Source organism: Filicampus tigris, chromosome 4 (genome assembly GCF_054856515.1).
Source record: "Filicampus tigris isolate MCC_2025a chromosome 4, RoL_Ftig_1.0, whole genome shotgun sequence".
Classification (NCBI taxonomy): Eukaryota; Metazoa; Chordata; class Actinopteri; order Syngnathiformes; family Syngnathidae; genus Filicampus; species Filicampus tigris.
The window spans coordinates 16,124,147-16,137,792 of record NC_141220.1 but is presented as its reverse complement, the minus strand read 5'-3'; the positions used below and the strand labels follow the sequence as shown (position 1 = coordinate 16,137,792).

General features: G+C 39.8%; 1 protein-coding gene across 1 annotated transcript in view; it reads right to left on the bottom strand.

The window, feature by feature from the left end:
* The window catches only part of ptprq (protein tyrosine phosphatase receptor type Q), a 36,469-nt gene that overhangs the window by 2,405 nt on the left and 20,418 nt on the right, over window positions 1-13,646 (bottom strand). Inside the window, exons 27-43 of the mRNA XM_086028468.1 lie at window positions 13,335-13,444; window positions 13,064-13,250; window positions 11,630-11,868; window positions 10,158-10,227; window positions 9,063-9,221; window positions 8,727-8,970; window positions 8,575-8,648; window positions 7,536-7,635; window positions 6,854-6,982; window positions 4,650-4,694; window positions 3,180-3,206; window positions 2,498-2,579; window positions 2,332-2,422; window positions 1,841-1,917; window positions 1,591-1,725; window positions 1,389-1,514; window positions 644-789 (exon numbers count right to left, since the gene is read on the bottom strand). Of these exons, the coding sequence (XP_085884594.1) occupies window positions 644-789; window positions 1,389-1,514; window positions 1,591-1,725; window positions 1,841-1,917; window positions 2,332-2,422; window positions 2,498-2,579; window positions 3,180-3,206; window positions 4,650-4,694; window positions 6,854-6,982; window positions 7,536-7,635; window positions 8,575-8,648; window positions 8,727-8,970; window positions 9,063-9,221; window positions 10,158-10,227; window positions 11,630-11,868; window positions 13,064-13,250; window positions 13,335-13,444 (2,041 nt within the window). The remainder of the gene's footprint in view (window positions 1-643; window positions 790-1,388; window positions 1,515-1,590; window positions 1,726-1,840; window positions 1,918-2,331; window positions 2,423-2,497; window positions 2,580-3,179; window positions 3,207-4,649; window positions 4,695-6,853; window positions 6,983-7,535; window positions 7,636-8,574; window positions 8,649-8,726; window positions 8,971-9,062; window positions 9,222-10,157; window positions 10,228-11,629; window positions 11,869-13,063; window positions 13,251-13,334; window positions 13,445-13,646) is intronic.

The following is a 13,646-nucleotide window of genomic DNA, read 5'->3' as shown; positions in this document are numbered from 1 at the left end:
GTCAAATTGACCCAAGTAGTGGGTCGGTCCAATTTGTGACTAAATTGATTTATGCAGTTCAAAGAGTGTCCGCTGATAGTGTAGTGGTACACACGCCTGAGTTGTGTGCGGGCAGCGTGGGATCGATTCCCGCTCAGTGACAGTGTCTATGTGTGCCCCGCAACTGGCTGGCGACCAGTTCGGGGTGTAGTCTGCCTTCGCCCATTGATGGCTGGGATAGGCTCCAGCAACTCCCCGCGACCCTATATAGGATAAGCGGTTTGGAAGATGACATGACATGACAGTTCAAAGAGTGTATCACGAGAGTGCCTTTCAGCAATGTTGTGTGTTGTTTTTGGAAAATGTTGGTAATAAAGTTAGTGTTATTCTTATCCACAGCTATACCTGGTAACCCATTTCTTTGTACCTTTAACCCATCACTATGGGTAGTTTTTATCCCTTGTTGGATCAAATTCTTGACCCAACGTGCTGGGTCAAATCTGCAACCCAATGCACTGGGTCTAAATAACTTACTTTTGGGTTACTTTTGACTCAGCAGATTTAAGAGTGCATAGTCATTAAGCAACCATAAATTCAGCAGGGGATCAAATCATTTTCCCCCACTGTATAGATATAGAACATGAAGACATGCACTTGCAGGTACCTGCAGTGGACCGCTATGGTGGTGTTGTTGTGCCGTTGCACTCGGACCGCCCGGACAAACTTGATGAGGGTGCCGCAGCATTCTGGGACCCCATGCTCGGGCCACGAGGTGTAGTTGAAGTGGCGGACCAAAAGGTAGTGTCCATACTGCAACAACAAACATGAAAAAAGTTTTCGTTTGAGCTACTCTTTATACATTTTCCTGACTGTTGTTTTTTTGTGTGTTGCTTTTACAGCCAGGTGGGCATTGCAAATATGAATGTGTTCTCAATTGCCTTACCTGGATAAACAATAAAAATAAATAAAATACTGTGAATATATTACAGGAAGAGTGAGGGTGAGAGGGTAGCTCTCCCTTTGCAAATTTCTTTCATTACCATGGTGACCAGGAAGGGAGTTAGGGCCATATAACTAATTTTCCAACCGCTCGAGTGCCAAATTTTCCAATAAGCAAACAGCAACAAATCAAGCCTTATTGGGAATTTCTGAAGACTGAGATGAGGAGATGTTCACCGCTCTAAATCCAGACCGCAAATGAATGGCGCTTGTGCAAAGCCACCATGGCCAATACTAAATTAACCTTATACAAATACACAAAGATTACAACGTATTTTCACTCATGGGGGCAACACTTCAGCTGACTATCTGTATACACTCCATTAAAAAGTCAATTTTCCATAACATGCCCCTTTTTACATGTCAAGTCATAAGGGACTTCCATGAAATTAGTGCTGCTTAGGCCTTACCTTTTCCACTTTAAGCGTTCTGACAGTCCAATCAGGAAGGATTTCTTCGGATACTTTTGAAATAAGGATGTCACCAAACACTGACATGGGCTTGTTGTCCTCTGGCCAGTACTTGTGACAGCGAATCTGGAACGGGACATACACATTTATGAAAATAGAGATGGATTTGTGATGAAGTCTGTGAACTAGAATAGTGACGCACTCTGCCTTTCTCGTGGCACTGCGTGAGCATGGCGATGGTGTGGGTGCCCGTTTCCCAGATCATCTTCCAAAAGTCAGCCACCGTGTTGGGCAAAGGACCCTGGGTGGCGATGAACTCATTCGGACACAGATAGCCCTTTGGGACACAGATATATGCTCTTTTTAAAAAAAAAAAAAAAAACTTTCACACTGACAGAATGGGAACAGAAAAATAGGAATGCATTGTTAATTTTTCATAAGCCGATACTCACTGAGACAAAGCTGGCGTTGATGTAGTCCGAGCCGGCAGTTCCCGGTTCTGACAGCAGTTTCACTCGATTGTTATTATCTGCATACGAAAGAGTCATTTTCACTACTAGAAATTATTACTGCCTGATAAATAGTGTGCAAATGCTATTACATCACTGCATTTCATGATAATGTTCTATACTGCAGGGCAAAAGGGCATTTTCTTTCTTATGCCCCAAAATGAAAGATGCGTAACAATAATAACTTATCGGGATGCGAGGACCTTTAGTAGCGGTCCCTTTTCAAGAAAAACATAACAAGCTATGAGACTAAGTGATGCTATAATTAACTATCAAATAAAACCGATGCCACCATGTGTTGCGGAAGACGTCTTTACAGATGTGTCATCTGTAAAGCTGACTTTTACACTTGTGTTTCAAGAGAAAGTGTCTCACAAATAAATGGAGCGCCCCGTGCAATTGCAATAGGTTTAGTATTTGCCATGCATGCTCACAGGGCTTTATATTGGGGAAACGGTTCTTGGTTTTGTTCCAGGGCAAGTCTGCGTCTGTGGTTGCCAGGTCCGGAAGCAGTTTGGGGAGCTCCTGAGGGGGAGAAATAGCAAAGTGTCGGATTTCATGATTGAAAGTAAACTTCATGCAGATTTGATGTTCACTTACAGAAAACTCCTCCTGGAATTTGGCATTGTCGTTGCTGCACAGATCCTCAACGTGTTGGAGGAAAGACTTCTTGCTGACAGGCCTTGGAAAAAAAATCAAATGAGGGACCACAATATACCGTAGTGGGAAGTAATAAAGTAGACATACTTATTCTAGTTAAGTACATTTTCAAGTCTCTGTACTTTACCTGTATATTTAATTTTTTCATGAGTTTATACCTCTACTCACTACATTTGAAAACAGAGGTGAGCTTACCTCTGTGTCACTGTTTTCTTTTCTGGTTGAATAAAGATGTTGATTGATAAAATTGACAGTAAACAAACATACATTTGCAACCTAAGCACATCTCAGAGTTTGAATTTTTTAATTTGGACTTTTCCTTAGTAATCAAAGGAGTAGAGTCCGTATTTCTACTTTAGTACGGGATGTGAGTACTTTTGCCACCTCTGACATAATAGTCGTAGAAAAGTACATGCACAGACACACACTTCCATGCACACTAAATGGCCTTCACAAGATTTCTCATATTTATAACAGCGGATGAGATGCGGCAAGTGTTCGCAGAGTGTGTGAATAACACTTCCATACAGCGAGCAGCACGAAACACTGTGTTTGGAAGCTGCAACCACTGTCAGCATATTATTTATACACATTTATACATTATTTATGCAGGATGACTTACTTGAGCGATTTCCTGTAGCTGAGGAGTCTGGATGAAAATAGATGGGGGAAAAATGGAAAAATGAACAAGCTTAATCACAATCACGCGTCGGTGCTATTTCTGCACAGAAAATCCTCATTAAAAGAAATCTGTTTATCTTGTCTGCTTAAGCAAAGGAGCTTTAATCAATAACAGTTAGAGACTGTTAAATGTATATTTACACACTATATAGGCTGGGCCAAAAGTTATTATACACATTTTTAATTAACTAATGTGAGGAAAGAACGAAGGGAGGAAGGATGTATGAAAGAAAATAAAGAGGGCGGGAACGATGAAGGAAGGATGGAGGAATGGAGGGAAGAAGAGCAGAAGAAAGGGAGACTAAAGGAAGGAAAAAAAGGAGGGAGGAAAGTGAGAAGGGAGGGTGAAGGAAGGTATGAAGCAAGGGTTTGATAGGAAGAAAGGATGAGGAAGGAAAGAGGTAAGTGAGAAAGGTAGAAAGTGAGGAAGGAAAGCAAGGCAAAAGGAAAGGAGGGAGAATGGGAGATAAGATGGGGAAGGAAGGGCAGAAGGAAGGAAAGAGGAACGGAAAATAGGAAGCGTTTAAGGATGGGTATGATGGGAAAGATGGAAAGGAGGATGGATTATATGAAAGGGAGGAATAAAGGGAAGTGGAAGTGAGGAAGCAGGGATTCGAGGAAGGATGGAAGAAAGGAATGGATCAGAGTTGCTATGGTAGGATGGGAGGAATAGAGGAAAGAAGGAAGCGAGGGAGGGTGGAATGTATTAGAGTTCCGATCGACTAAGGAAGAGTGATGAAAAAGGAGGAAGGGACTAAGGAAGGAAAGAAGAAATACTGTACAGGAATTACAGAAGGTAGGCTGAGGGGCTGGTATAGAAAGGAAGGACAGAAGAAAGAAAGGAAACAGAACATATGAAAGAAAGGAATGGAAGGAAGGACGGAATGTAGGAAGTGAGGAAAGAGGAAGGAGGAACGAAAGAAAGAAAGAAAGAAATCAAGAAAGAAAGAAAGAAAGAAAGAAAGAAAGGAAGGAAGGAAGGAAGGAAGGAAGGAAGGAAGGAAGGAAGGGATTGACCGCCACTTTTAGAGTCTCTCCCAGGTCAACACATACAAGTCCAAACCTGGACTTGAAACTAATAACATCTATAAAATGTCAAGTTGTAACCTTTTTTGGCCCAGCCTGTATGTGTTCGACTGCAGTAAATAGAACATGAGGTAACCTGGTGCTTCTTTGCCATTCTGTACCCATGAAGCAGATGTACTGTAGCTAACCTCTGCTTGCCCTCTAAAACCATTCCACCTGCCTAGCAGGTAGGAGATAGCGTGAGGGTAAACAAATAACACACACAAAAATGTGCCTTGCCGGTATTGTAGTGTAGGCCAAGCAAGCCTACAGTATGGATGGGTAAGTGGTGAACAGGGGCAAAGTTGGGCACAAGAACATAATCAGCATAAACAGAAACACTTACTGGATGACGTATATTTCCTTCCGTCTGAAGAAGAAGGACGAATACCTGGTGGGAGAAAAGTGGTCAGTGTATAAACAGGGTACATATGCACTGGTACTGGGGCCAAATTTGAGCATTTTGCCTCCCTCCTAATCAAAATCAGCAAAGGTCAGATTGTTGGACGTCTTTCAAAGATTATCCAGAGTGACTACACTGACGTATAATGTGAGGTAAGAGGAACTGTAAATGTTCAACCTCTTCAATATTTACAAATCCATAAGCAGGGTGCACACGTCGCAATTGTCTGTGTCGGTTCAGGTCTTAAATATGTGTAGGTGTCAAGCCCGCTTAATTGTGTTCCAAAGCGCATGCGATTGTGTGAAAGCAAAGTTATTAAGTTATTTTAGCGACATGCAGAAGTGAGTTATTATTATAATCGATTCTGGCAGCATCTCAAATAAAAGGCCCATATTGTATAAAACAGGAGCGGCTCAAGGCAAAGATTAATATGCAGCAACCTCAAAGCTTTGCTTCCCAAAAAGACTGCTATGGAAAGGACTGGCCTTCTTTCACCAGGAGCGTAACTGCATTTCAAGGACATGACAGTGCCATATATTCTCGAAAGTAGTGAAGTTGGTTACATTCAAGAGTAAAAAGCAGTCCAGTGACGCACATTATCTAGAGTAAAGTACTGTAAAGGAGACATTATGCATTTCCCCCCCAAAATAATTAAAAGTCTAACTCTTAATAACACGTCTGTGATATTCTTTTGTCAAATCACTATAAAGATCAATAATGATCATTTCTAGCTTCACTGAACTTCACGGAATGTTCCTGTCTGGTGCAAATAAAGCAGTGCTTACCTGTCATTTCTACTTTGAGGCCAATGCCAAACACAGCTCTTGTTACCTTGGCAATCATTCATAGTAATTCATGAAGGGATTTAAACTTAAAAAGATATACTACAATAGAGGTGAAAAGAGTGTAATACCTTGAGTCACACATTAGTGCTGAGATTGTTGTTATCCTTTCGGCTTTTCGAATGTACATAAAATATTTCTGCCACTAGGTGGCATTTGCACTTTATGTTGGACGTTGTTGACAGTAACAATATATTTTTCTTTTCAAATTAAGTGTATCTTACTTAGAACATGAAGCGACTCGTGGAATCCTGTTGTTCGATGAAAATGACCAATAGTCCCAGGTCCCGAAGAATATTAATATCTATTTTATGATTATGATTATTATTATTGTTATTATTATATTTATTTTTGTAAAATTATGTTACAGTGACGCCTTTGCACGTTATATACCTTTATTTTATTACGTTTTACACTGATGCGCATTGTCATTTGAGATGCAGCGTTCCAGCAAACGAGCTTCAAATAAAACCGATGATGTTACACAAGCTATCGTCTGGAGTTGCTGAAAAACAAAAGACTCATGTCTAAAGATCAAATGACAGGTAAGGGTGTGAATGTAAGAGCACTCAATTATATCGCTGGCCTCGCGCCAAAATGTGACATATGAGGTTTTGGCCTGATGCCAATATATAAATAAATATATAAATATATTATATATAAAATGTTTGTATAATATGTACGGTATCAGATCAGAAGCTCACTTTTGTAATCTCACATTTGATGAGCAAACAGGTACCTAAAAATTCAGTTTTACATAATATGTCTCCTTTAACATGAACAGTCATGAGCTTGACTCAAACTGTTTCTCAACATATTTTGAAAAGGAATAAATCATTTCAAGGTATCATTCAGTAATTGATGTATAGATATTTTGAAAGAAGGCAAATTTGTCAGAGAAGATGGTTGGAGAGTCGCAGACAGCATGTCTGCAAAGAAGAAAGAAACAAATATAAAGCCACAATGCCACTGTGCCGTTTCGTAGACGCCGCTTCTATTTTTGCTCAAACTCGGCGACAACAAGATGATTTTGTGCTGACGGGAGCGAACATCATGTTGGCAGCGACAGAAACACTTTGGTCTTGTTGAATTCACATTTAACGACGTATATTTGGAGCGGCCGGCGCAAAGTCACACAATGTCATCATATTTAACTCATTCAGTACCAGACATTTCCAGAGCCTTTTTTACGCTAACGTTTGAAAAAAAATGTTAACACAATATAAATTAATTCCTGGGATTGAATGGCTGGACTGTGAAAAGACATAGATATGTCTTTGGGATTGAATGAGTTAATATACTAACCGGTTGACTTTTTCTTGCTTCAGCTCCAAGTCTGCCACAGCAATCAGCTGATCCAGTTTACACTTGGTCTCGATGATCTCCGCTTCTCTGGGGGAATACGTTCCACCCTCCTTCTTGCGTTGATGGACCCTGGCAAACATTTTAACACATTGCATGAAAAAGCCCTCTATTAAAATCCTCTATTATGCATTTTCTTCTATAATAACGCATAACATTATACTCTGATATTCTCATATAAACAGTACAATTAATTCCCTGTACATCTGCCTTCCTGGAGTTATGTTATAAGGTTACACTTATTCAAGACTAACTTATTGGTGCTTTAAGACTGTTCACAAGGGGCACATCTCCTATTATTTGCAAATTTCATTACACATTATTATGTTCATACTCTTTAGTGATTAATAGATACATCTTTGAATGTAGTCCTATAGAATTTCCAGTTTTATTTCAGAAAAGGACTTATGCTGAATCTGTCATTCAGAACATCTTCCTTTACAATTTGTCCTTCCTTCAATATTACATAGAAATTTTTCTTTCACAATATTCTTTTCCAATTATTTTGGCTATACATTCCAAGAAATTAAAATTGTCCTTGTATTTCTTGCCTGCCTGAGTGCTTTGATTCTTGAGTGTTTCGTGAATTTGTTAACAAAGGTGGTGAGTGTTTCCATTTCCTTACTTGACAGACACGCAGATGATGACAATCAGCAGCACTGCCAAGAAGAAGGAGAGGAGTACACCCAAGATGATCTGCTCATCTCTGCTCAACAGCCCATAAACTACAGGGAGGGAAAATAAGTGTCAAACAATCATTTTTGATGTAGTATTATTATTATTATTATTATTATTTAAATGTATACACAGGTGCATATCAATGCATTCGAATATAGGGGTAAACTTAATTTATTTTTATTTGAATCTAAAAATTAAAATTATGAAATGATGACAATGATGACGTGTACTCGTGTAGTGACGCAGTGGTGAGAGCCAGCAAGTCCTCTGCTGTCCTAAATACTAGCAGGACAAATTTACATTTAAAACCTACATTCTAACATTTGTTTAAATCAATTATGTCTATTCATTCACTGCTTCAAGTGAGTATGTGGAAGTTAAATTTATTGACCAATCAGATTTCACCATCTATGTGTTGCCATGTCCATCTAATCTGCCCATGGCCATCAGAATCAGTGCTGGCTTTTGTAACTTAAACTATATTAGCAATGGGACTGCTTCTTCAACCAATCGGATTTCAAATTCATCCTCACAGGACCGGTGCGCTGGCCCTCGATGATGTCAGAATTTTTCCGTCCTCTGATTGGATGGTTAGAGCAAAACTTGTTAAAGCCCAGTTAGACTAGTAAAACACACCAGCCGCGATCCACCGCATTAATACATTTAATAATCATCATCTCTGGTGAGTATGGTGTATGTTGTATGTTTTTGTGAGGTTAGTAGATCAATTTTGATTCTAAACTGCTCTAGACTGCTATATTGCATCTTTGTAAAGTATTGATGATTTCTATAATTGCAAGGTGATAGTGCTGGATTAAGTTGCGTAAATCCCCACTGAAGACCCAGCTACCAAATGCATGGCTCGCCATTGGCCTATACAAAGACTTTCGATTTTTAAATGGAACTACCGTTACTGAAATAAATGACCTTTTCAACCGTATTCTAATTTATTGAAATGCACCTCTATGCGTATACTGTATGTATACCTGCAGTTTTAATATGGTCGGAGTACTCAGAGTCAGTGTATTGGCCATTGATGTTAGTTGCTCTGAACTTAAACCTGTTGAATACACACAGTATATTGATGAAAACGGTTTCCAATCATCAAAAAACATCTGATGGCACACGGCGCACTCACACATAAACAGTGTTGGCCTTTAGAGGTCCATTACACAGCGCGTCTGTGTGGTTCTCCTGCATACACTCGTCTTGCTCTCCTATCACGTACGTCTCGGACGTGGTGCGGTTGCGTCGGTGGCTGTCGGACACGCTCCGAGCGTCCTCTGAACACGGCGGGTTGGGGAAGCCCTGGCCCGTCACATACGGGCTGGGGTGTTGGAAGAAGGCGTCCCTCCAGGTCGTAAGATTTGCGACGTCCTTCACTGTGACATGAAGGAATGGGAAGCAGAAATGTTTTGTTTATGCGTTTGTCAAACTCCGAGGGACTCAAATTGACATTTGTGACAAGACGTACCCCCTGACTCAGCCACGATAACCTGGATTTTTGCGATTGGCCCATTGTTATCGCTATAGAAACACAACGGCATGTGGATAATGATACTCTTGTGGGTAACCATGGCAACCCCTCTGTGGCCAAGCACCGCCTTGGGTCTTCGGGTGGGCTTGTCCGGTGCTGCAAAACAACAAAAAATCTTCAATGTTGAGCCACACACAAACACACATGCACACACACGCACTTTGGCAACCACATGGGTGAATTTGCTAAACTAGTGTTTCCCAACCTTTATTAAATCTAGGTACTGATTTTACTTTAAACATATGTTACAAAAGGTATTCATTCTGTAATAAAGATAATCTCGTCTCTATTCACACCACACAAATTTACTTAGTGTGAAATCCGGTTTGTTTATAATTTACCCCAAACATGATATGCTGTGACTTATTCTGCTGCATGAATGGCAAACTTTGGATATACAGGTCCATTTTGCATTCATTTAATTGTTCCGTCTGTCAGTATATGGCATAGATGGATGAACAATTATATATTTGTAATTAATAAATAGTGATATATTACTGTAATTGCATAATTTCCTGTGGCATCCCTGCCAATCTATCAAGGCACACAAATGTTCCACAGCATCCTGGTTGGGAATTACTTCACTAAACAGTGTCAACATCATGAATAATTGCTCATCTAATCTGGTAATCACACCACTTTTTCAGCAGCTGAAGATTCCACAGAAAAAAGGCAAATACTGAAAGTGAATTTGTGAATAGTGAAGCACAAATATACGAGGAATTGCTGTAATGCGGTTTCTCATTTCGTTCCATGAGGATCAAACTATGGGAAACAATTCTCAGCATGATCCACAATGATATACACACAATGAAACAAATAACTCTCCAGCAGTGCCAATCAAAACCCAGTCCTGTCGTCTTTTAAAATATAGCATTTCTGCGCAAAAATTACAAGTGCGAATGTACTTCGAACCATGACGGAAAGAGTGCTCCGTTGCAAGGCGCACACAGACGTGAATTCAATTTAAAAGTGTCAGAAGTAGACAGGCTCGGGCGAGCATTGCCCCGGCGATAAGTGGGAATACCGTACCTTTGATTCCTGTTGTTATCTGGACGTGCTGGCTGGGTGGACTGCGACCGGCGCCGTTCTTTGCTGAAATCTACAAACAAACACATTGGATGAGGGAGAACAACACGCACAAAGACCAATTGTGGCTTCAAGTTTAACCGGGGTGGGCAAATGACAGATAGGCAAGTTCAAAATAGTTCAAATGTAAATTGGAACATTTTAAACATTTCTCATATGTGACTGTGGACTATGTGATTGTACACTTAGCATATTTCCATTTCATTATTCAGATATTTAACTATTATGGACGCAAATTACGCCTATCAACAGATCATACATCTATATATCTATCTTTAACAAAAAATAATTTTTGCTCCTATTTTTTCCAAGATGAACACAAAGATCTATGATTGTTTACTATGTACAGGTAGACCTATTTGTCTAAATCTGTGTTAGTGAGCACTTCCCCTTTTTGGAGAATCTACCCACCCTAAGTGTTGCAATTGAAGATGCTGATGAGACAGCATGATAATTACACAGGTGTGCCTTGGACTGCCCACAATAAAAAGAAACTCTAATCCATCTATCCATTTTCCCAACCGCTTCTCCTCACAAGGGTCGCGGGTGTGCTAGAGCCTATTCCAGCTGTCTTTGGGCTGTAGGCGGCGTACACCCTGAACTGGTTTCCAGCCAATCACAGGGCATAGATGGTATGATATGATAGATGATAGATACATAGATGAACAACCAATCACACTCACAATCACACCTAGGGAGAATTTTGAGTGTTCAATTAACCTACCACGCATGTTTTTGGAATGTGGGAGGAAACCGGAGTACCCGGAGAAAACCCACGCAGGCACGGGGAGAATAAGCAAACTCAAGATATAGGATGGGTGGAGCCTGGATTCGAACCTATGGCCTTTGCAACGTGAGACGGATGTGCTAAGCAGTCGGGCACCGTGCCATCCCAAAAAATTCCAAAATGTGCTGTTCAATTCATTCACATGTCTGCATTTTATTATTTGTAATTATGGTAGTTAGATCAAATAAACAAAAAACTTAAATGACATGTAAAATTGTTTTAATGTAATAATCTAATTGCATTTTATAAACAAATATATAATATAATGTGATAAATGAAATTAAAAGAGTGAAAAAATGTAAGGACATTCCATGTTGTTAGGTACAGCCTCTAGTGGTCAGAAGTGATGAAATAGAACATTCGAATGACATATTCATTAACTTAATAATTTTAGCAATTAATTGTTAATGTAAATGCTCAGTAGGCCCGAATAAAGCAGAAAGTAGGCTCGCGTAGATGGTTTATGGGAAATAATTTGCACACCCCTGGGTAAAACTCTAGATGAAAAAGTAAATACACTTTATTGTTATAGCACTTTTCACAGAGAGAATTCAAAGTGCTTTAAATAAAATCCACCAACGTTAAACAGTTAATACGACAATTAACTAATAAAAGCCCTTCCCCTCACCTGAATAGTGTAGTCGTGACCACCCTTTAGGCCGTCGATGATGCCACTCAGCATGTAGTTGTCTTTTTGTGTGGTATTCAAGCTGACGTTCCTCACCAGGAGCTCTTTCTCATAGACGTAGACAAAGTAGGATGTGATTTGTCCGTTGGGCTCTTCCGGCGGCGTGAAGGTCACCGTTACCCGGTTCACCTCGTCCGGGATGACGGACACCACCACGTTCTTTGGTGGGTCTTTAGGCACTGCAGACACACAAGAAACCAGAGAAAAACAACAAGCCCTTATTGTCTCTGTACATTAACTGTGCATGTCCTCAGCAATATCCATTGCTTATGTGTTATTTTGGAATAAGTAAACTCATTCCTTTAATCATTTAGGGGCTATGTTTGATATTAAATAATTCCAAAATATGAATATTTTTCCTCCACCAATTTATTATGCCCAAATTGTTGGTTACTTTTATTTATTATTCCAGATTAATTGAATAACAAACACAAATGTGTGTGTGTGTTCACATTTATCTCCAATTTTGGAAACTTTTTTTAATCTTCACATTGATGCAATGTCTGTAACGCAGAAACGCCATTCATGTAAAAATAAGAAAATGAAAAAAAATGGAGATAAGTGTTTTTCACATGACAGCGACGTATATATAAATATATGTATAGTATATCTCAATCATCTGTTTTTCTTCGGAATAAATGATTAAAGAATAATTATTTAGGGATTAAAATGTTTCCGGTGTTTAAACAGTAACTATTTTTGGTACAATTAATATTTTTTCATGCTCAGTTATTCTTGGCTATGTTGTTATATATATTTCATCTGGTCTTATTCTATTAATTTTTACAGTAATTCATTAGAGATTAGAACATTTATCATTATCATCATCGTCGTCAACATAATCATTATAATCATAATCATCATCTCATCATATTTGTAAGGAATAAGTAATTTTGGGCATTATGAATTATTTTTTTATTTTCTTGTTTAAAGCTCATACAGCTATTTAAGGTTTTATTTTCCTCCCAAATGGTCTACTCTCTTCTTCTTACAGTGAAATAAATTTCTCATTTACTATACAATATTATGTGTCATTTTAAACATCGCTTACGCTGTACAGGGTCGCGGGCAGGTGCTGTAGCCTATCCCGGCTGACTTTGGGCAAAAGGCAGACTACACCCTGAACCGGTCGCAGGGCACACACAGACACTGTCACTGAGCGGGAACTGAGCCCACGCTTGGACACACAAGTCAGGCGAGTGTACCACTACACCATCAGCGACCCAATATACAGTATTAGTGTTAAAAAATGCAAACAATCAATTGGTATGCAGTGAGGGAGAATGTCAGAGTGCGGCAGGCTACAAAAACTTCTCGGGGACTCCAATTTTTCTTATTTTTCAGTTTTCTTTCTTCACAACTTTCCCCACGCACCTTCTTCTAGTGTTTGAAACACAAATGGTCCAATGGCCTTTCCGTCCTCGGCGGCGTTCTCCACGGGGCCGGTGAAGGCAGTGACCATCACGGAATAAAGCGAGAACGCCGTCAAGTTGGTTACAACCACCGTGGTCAACTCTCCTGGCGCTCGAATGGTCGAGTAATTCAAACCAGGACCATCCACCTAGTGGTGCAGGAGTTGAAAATATAAATATACTGTGAATAGCAACTTCATCAACATTTCCGCATTGTCAGTGAGTGATATGACCTGCACGAGATAGGACGTCGGTCCGGAAATGATGTCTGGAGGGTCCCAGTCTAAACGAAGACTGCTGGAGGTGGGCAGTACCCTGATATCACGTGGAGGGGCATCTGGGTCTGACCGATACAAACACGCATCATTATGTACATAGTTTTTTCCTTTCTATTCCTGCTTAACTCATTAGTTCCATTCCCCCAGGACCTGCTAATTTCAAAGATGAAGGAGAAGCATTACAGCTGATTACTATTGTGTTGCATCAATGTAAAAATGTTACGAATGATTAAAACACCAGTTTAGAGCACGCTTTAATGGGTGCTA